Source organism: Eurypyga helias, unplaced genomic scaffold (genome assembly GCF_000690775.1).
Source record: "Eurypyga helias isolate BGI_N326 unplaced genomic scaffold, ASM69077v1 Scaffold26319, whole genome shotgun sequence".
NCBI lineage: Eukaryota > Metazoa > Chordata > Aves > Eurypygiformes > Eurypygidae > Eurypyga > Eurypyga helias.
In genome coordinates this window covers 2,866-10,060 of record NW_010271798.1, presented here as the reverse complement: position 1 = coordinate 10,060, position 7,195 = coordinate 2,866, and the positions used below count along the sequence as shown (strand labels likewise).

General features: G+C 38.0%; 1 protein-coding gene across 1 annotated transcript; it reads left to right on the top strand.

Annotated features, from left to right (window-relative positions):
* The first annotated feature begins 771 nt into the window (after positions 1–771).
* On the top strand, positions 772–6,046 carry GLO1 (glyoxalase I). Its single transcript, XM_010158941.1, has 5 exons — positions 772–854; positions 1,721–1,861; positions 2,651–2,718; positions 3,774–3,863; positions 5,670–6,046. Exons 1-5 carry the CDS (start codon positions 793–795, stop codon positions 5,756–5,758), a joined length of 450 nt encoding a protein of 149 aa, XP_010157243.1. The 5' UTR covers positions 772–792; the 3' UTR covers positions 5,759–6,046.
* Positions 6,047–7,195: the final 1,149 nt, after the last annotated feature.

Here is a 7,195-nt window from a genome sequence, read left to right as displayed (position 1 = left end):
GGAGCGGGGCGGGGTCAGCGCCCGCTCCGCCGCCGTGTAACCGAGGGCCTTTCAGCCAGCACCTGCCAGGGCTGCAAAAAAAAAAAAACCACACCAATCCCAAACCGCGTTTATTTTCATTAGGAGTATCTTGTAATTGCGTTTCATTTGTTCTACGTTTGTTATTTTGGGGCATTTCTCAGTGTACCTGTCAAGGCTGTCCAGCCACTCGCCCTTCATCCACTCAGTTATTCAGTGTATAAAGGTACCGGGGAGCCTGAGGAAAATACCCTTACGGAACCGCAGAGCGGTTTTGCCGCCAGCGTACCATCAAACTTGACAGAAATTCAACACCAGTGCAATGGAGTAATAAAAATGCTGAGTTTGGGAGTTTTAAACTCTGTGTCTGCAGTGAGGCCCAACAGCAAACATCCGTGTGCCCGGAGCGCGTGCATGGAAAGTGCTTCGTGTGCAGTACAGCGCCGTAAAAGAATAGTAAGGATAATGACACCCTTTCTTCTTGATGCCACTGGTTAATATATATTGAGGGATACCAGCTGTGGTTTTGTTTATTTGTTTTAAACATTATGTTGCAAAGGTGTGTTTATTTAACACAAATCTGCGCGTGTGGGATCAGGACAAATGGTTTTATTTACGCTTAATGTTGTACTCCATTTGTTACTTCTAAACCTGCTAGTTTTATTTCCATGATTAACTGGCATCTTGTTTAATACTCATAATTAACTTCTGGTTCATGTATGAATAAATAACTTTTTTTTTTTTTTTCCACAGGACTTTTTGTTGCAACAGACAATGTTAAGAGTAAAGGATCCTAAGAAGTCACTGGACTTTTATACAAGAGTTCTTGGAATGACGTGAGTAGAAGTTGTATGACAAAATAAGTTTGGTTTTTTCCCACTATTCTTTTAAAAAACTTTCATTAACTTTAATGTAATTGTACTAATTGGTCCAACTACATAAACAATGCTGGCCTGGTTGGACAGTCTGGCAATCTGTGAGAAATCCCACAGCACACTTAATGCCTTAGCTGCAAATGAACTAATACTGGCCTTGACTAGAAATTTCTTTTTTTCTTAAATATGTCATTAATTATCAGTGTACAAGTTGCTTACTTCCTTCTCACTGAGCCTGCAGCTAACTGGTGACTTATGACAGTGCTCATGATCAGGAGTTATTGCTACAGATCTTGAAATTAAGTTCTCTACTACTTCTCAGAGGTGGCTTGTGGCCATCTCCGGTCATAAGAGACCAAGGCAGTGGCTGCTGCAGGCTGGGTTCAGACTCTTCCTTTCAGAGAAAGCTGTTGGGAGGCAGATGCTCTGCAGTACCCTAACATGTTTATGCTAAGGCTTTGTAAGTAAGTTTCAAAGTAAATATTTTTATTCTTTGGTTACATTTTAAAGTGGATAAACATAAAGGTCTTCCTGAGGAAATACGGACAACTGACAGAGTGACAACCTCAAAATGTGAGCCTTTGTACTGGTTCTGGTATTCAGTTATTGATAGTTTTGGCTTTTAAGTATCTCATTCTTCTAACATTTTCAGGCTTGTAACATATTCTGGAGTGTTTCTATTTGATAGTTCAAAATGTAGCTATTTTAGCTGGATTACAGTCAGAAAGGCAAAAAAATCACAGCAATGGGGAAAGCATCTTGGTTTATTTGCAAGCTACCTGATTACCTTTTAAAGTTACTAATTTAAAGTAATTGTTGCCATTTAGACTACTGCAAAAATTTGACTTTCCTACTATGAAGTTCTCGCTCTACTTCCTGGCATATGAAGATAAAAATGATATCCCAAAAGATAAAACTGAGCAAACAGCTTGGACCTTCTCAAGAAAAGCTACACTTGAACTGACACAGTAAGTATGAATGTAATGAGAGATGACATTTAGCTAACAGTGATTAAACAGAGGTGAATGAGTGTGATCCTGTTGGATTGAATAAGAAATGTAATCATTACTGTGGAAACATCTTTGCTGTCAGATAGCCTGATAATGTGCCTGAGATCTTAGATACTTGGCAAGCTTAATCTTTTTCTCTTCAGAGCTCTTTCTGACTGCTAGAAACACAAAATAATGCTTGCCATATTTTGCATGCCATCTGAGTAGGGAAGCCACACAACTTAGGAAAACCCAGTGTGGTTAGAACTTTTCTTTGGATCCCCAGAGCATCCTAATAATGGGTAACTATTGTTTTTGGAATCTAATTGGAAAAGGAATTTAGTGAAAGCGTACCCTTCCTGTAAACAGAACACTTTGGTTAATGCTGCTAATCATTGTAATTGTGCAGAAAGAATCTCCCAGATACCCACTGTCTTGCTTCAGGACCTGCTGCCCTCATTGGTTGTTTGTGGTGATGGGTAGATAAACTGACTCGTGCAGCACAATCTTCTCCCTCATCTGAATGGGACAGGAGTGTCTCTGTAGGACACAAACACTAGTGAAGGGCTGTGGACGTGGCTGGGTTATCCTCGAGACTATCCCTTGGGCCTGTGACTAGGGAAAACCTTGGTAGCTTAATGAATGCAGCAAAGAGATGAAATTCTCTGGTTTCTGAGGAGAAACACCTTCTCCTCCTGAGGAAACTGAATGTTTAGGGTTTGATAATTTTGATGCTTTTCTTCAATGTGTAATAATTACTTCTTGCAGCAACTGGGGTACTGAAAATGATGAAAATCAGTCTTATCACAATGGCAATTCAGATCCCCGAGGATTTGGTAGGTCTTTAGTATTGTGTTTGTAGTTTTTAAGCTTTGGTTTATTGCGATTACATTTTTCCTCTCGTGTAATGGGCAAAAATAGAGATTAAAAGTTTTCTTAAAAACAATAATGGAAATTCTGTGCAAAGGTTTTTTGGGTATGTATCTGCTGTAGGTTTTATGAGAAGTAGGAAAGAAAATATTTGAAACATGTATGGGTGCAAAGACTTTTTCCAATAGGTTCCCTTGAAGAAAACATTCTAGCACTAAGAAAGAAGGGAGCTTGCATGTCATCCTTTATCTCTGTTTTTCCAGCATGCATGCTGTGAAAGATCATGAAAATAGGTCAACAAATGTGTTTCAGGGTAATGAGCCACAGTTACAGTTTTTATAAAGAATCTAAACCTTTGGCAAGCAAACATGTGCTAATAGTAACTACTGAAAGAACAGTAACTGCTCTTGTGTATCAGATTATCATGATGTTCAGGCTGATTTACATTTGAATTTATATTTTATAATCTACTGGTTAGCCACTTTAAGCTAGAACGAAAATTCTATTTCTGTAGCACTGAGGAGATAGTAGTTGTTTGGCTCGATATGATATTTTGAGTGCTTGAAAGGTCACCGGCTTATGAAATAAGTTTCATACTCCATCTAGCCACTTGACATTTAAAGCTTCTGAATTGATTTGTAAGCTCAGGCCTTGCACAGTGCCAGTGTTAGTCTCTACACATACAGCATTAATGATAAACTCCTACTGTTGAACCAAGCAAATGCAACAAAATCCTGTTACGTGGATGTGCATTGAGAAAGGAAATACAGATAAAACAGTTTGAGAATCTTATTTTTCCTACTCTAGATAATGGTGTCATCTAAACAGTTTGAGATACTAAAGATCCTGTTTTAAAAGGCATTATCAAAAAGCCAACAGAAGTTTTTTGTGTATACAGTTGTATCTTATGTGAACTACAGCATGTAAATTTTTTGCACCAGATGAGACACCCAGCAAACTTTTTCCTAGAACACCCAGCAGTTCTTAGAGTGTAGTTCACTCTTCTTACCTTGTTGCACAGGACACATTGGAATTGCTGTCCCTGATGTCTATAAAGCTTGTAAGAGGTTTGAAGAACTAGGAGTGAAATTTGTAAAGAAACCAGATGATGGTAAGTCTCGATCAGAAATGCAAGTCACTTTTTTTCCTTGTTTTTAATAAATTCTGCCTTGTAGATCTTCCTGGAAAGTAGAGTAATGCATTTCTAGTAGCTGTCACTCCTTAGAAGGTGCTAGAAATAGTTACGTCAGCACCCTCTTACACAGTGAGCAAAACTGACAATAGATCCCACTCGGTAACAACAGGTGATCAGTCTAGCTGTGTGCCTTCTGTATGTAGTTTGACCTTCCCTAAAATTCATGTGCCCTGTTGATGTCATCATTTATTGTGTATACTACTGCCTAGACTTATTACAGAATTTACTTTAACATGGCTCAAATACCCACATTTTATATCCATTTTGTTCTTACCATATGAAAATAAGATGACTCAGACGACATATTTACTCCCACCCATTAAAACTGAGGAATTCTTGGCTTTTCTGGCTATTTTTATGTAAATCCATATACTAGCTGCTATTTTAACCGTTCTGTCAGCTCTAGTAGAAAAGCCTCATTAGTCTCTATCTTATTTCACTTGTATAACTTCTAGTAAAAATGCCTAATGTATAGCTTAAATGTCTAGACATTAATAAATGACATAAACAAAGAATGTCTATGTCAAAATAACCTAAAATGCAGAAATTGGTGGTGAGAAGTCTTGCATTTTTTAACTGGATTCTCTTTGATGAAGAGACCCCATGAGAGTTCCGGCTGGATACATTCCGAAACAGACATCTAGTACTCAGCAGCACGCACAAATCTGTGATGCTTTTTCCATCTGGCTATAGGAGGGAGACTCTTGCGTGTATTAATGGTGGGGTTTTTTTTTAGTTTGAAAGAAATGTTAGTTCATGAAGCTTCAGTTTGTACATCTTGGAGCTGATCCTCTAGATTTGCTAGAGGAATAAGGGCAAGTAATTGAAAAGAGAAAAGTGATTTTCATCTTACTGTGTTCTCAGCTGAATCAAATGTAAGAAGTGTAGCTGAAAACTTGAACACAGATGTCTTGATTTAGGAATTGAACTTAGTATTTACAGCATTTTGGAGTTTCTGAGCCATTTTTTAATTTGTTAGCACGTGGTGAACCTTGAGAGTTGAAATGAGAGCTCCTCCTGCCTTTGATTCTGTCTCCCTGCATAGCTCTAAGTATGTAGGAGGGGGAGCTTAGACTGTAAGTGGGATAAATCACAGGAGAGAACAGAAGCAGTCCAGAGGGGGCGACTGGGGAGAGCAAAGGCTCTTTTTTACCATTAAGAAATAAAATGGGTGAAGCAGGTGCCAAGGAGGAGGAAGTAGCTTTAGACTTCACATTCATTGTTTGTGGAGCAGGTTGAGACCCCTAGTGTCTTATATTTTCCCTCTACATTACTGAATCAAATATCTAGTATTCTGTCAGAACTTTTGGTAACAAATATATTAATGATTAGGTTGGTTCTGTTGCATTACATAGCCTAATAGAGCAAGTACAATTAAAAGTGTGTGGATAACACTTTAAGAAAATGTGTTAAACTCTGCTACCTTGACCTACAGTTGAAGCCAACTTTTGGGGACCCTGTTTTAATGGTAATTTTTTTTTTCAACAGTAAAATTTAAAACATTCCTGCCCTGCATTTCTCTGTTTTATGGAGAGATGCAGATGTGTACTGTAAACCACGGTTTTCAGAATTAGTTGTCTAAATTTGAACTAATTCTCATGCAGAGGAGGAAAAAAAAAAAAGAAAATGAAAAATACTTTTCAAAGTAGTCATATTTGACATGAAGAACTAGTCATGTAGTCTTACCTTTATTTTCTGTTTGTTTGTTTATTTTCCTAACAGGTAAAATGAAAGGACTTGCATTTGTTCAGGATCCTGATGGCTACTGGATTGAAATTTTGAATCCTAACCACATGGTGACTCTCACTTAGTTCTACTGAAGTATGGTGTATAGGAGATGCACACTTTCAGTCCCTTGGAGAGAACCTGTAACAGTGTGAAATTCTTGCTTAGTAAGAGGAATCAGTCATGCTCAGAGCCTCCTCTAAAACTATCCCCTGGGACCTCAGTGTACTTGAATTCCTTTTTGTTGTCCTGTAAGGCCACTGCAATTTGCTTCCAGTTAGGAATACCCAACCATCTTTTGGAAGAGCACTGACACAGATTTTCCTCTTGAACACTGATTACATTAATAGTTCAATAAACACTTTCAAAAGATATGTCACCAGATAGTCGCTGCATCTCACACTGTTTAAAGTAACAACAACAAAAATACAGTTGTGCTACTAGTGATTTTCAACAGGGAAGGGGAAAAAAAAACACCCAAACTTCAGAATAAGTTTTTTATGAAGTCAAGATCCTGAAGGCTTCATGCCCTATCTTGTACACTAGAAAACAAAATGTCAGACTAACTTTGACTGGAGTAGGAGCATGTTTATGAAAGCCCTAACCTGACTTCAGTTATGCCAAGCAAAACTCTTTAAGGAGCAGCCTTAAACAGCCTTGCCTGGAACAAGAAACTTTGCGGAGGCGAACGATCAGTCCAGCAGAAAGAGTTCAGTCTTTTAGTTTCTGGATGCTGATTGACAGCCAGGATAAGAGGTCTCCTAGTTGCTAACTCACGGCAATCCTTGTCTCTTCCAACACTAGAAAGAACTTGCTCATAATTCTTGTTTTGATCAAAGTCTGGGGCTGTGTTTAACAAAGAATCCATGTACAACTGTACGTTCTGCATTAGGAATTTAATAAAAAAGAGTATCTGTAACAACGTTTTCCTACTAGTAGACATTTTGATTTGCCCTCCCAAAACTAGTGATGGTTAGTGAAATGATACCTGTAAATAGCAGGAAAACATGTAACACTTACATACATTACACAAATTATTTGATTTTATGCTGTTCCACCTGTTATGAACAGTGTAGAACACGTCAGGTATTGAAATCTTGTTGTTCCCTCCAACAAGGAAAAGTCGCCTGTCCTCTCTTACTGTGGTTCAAGTAGAATTTAACTCCTACTAAGTCTTCAGTTATGTGACTGTTGAATAGTGTAATGGCATTGCTATTCACTTCTGAGTAAAGCATTGGTGCAAACTACAAGAGAGTGTTAAAGTAGTATGACCAGTTGCTTTGCTAATTGTTGAATCCTAGGCAACTGAAAGGCTATTTGTTTTGGTTCGTGGATTCTTTTTTGAGAAGAGATCTGGTGATAAAAAACAGGATATGAATTGGGAGTACAGTAGTTAAGAAGCTAACTCTGACTTGATTAGCAGGATATTTTACTAACTTAATGTGCAGAGTTAATAATAACTCTCAGGAACTCCCTGACTTCTGTGTTAAAACAGGAATGTAGAAAGTATTGCATTTGATTTC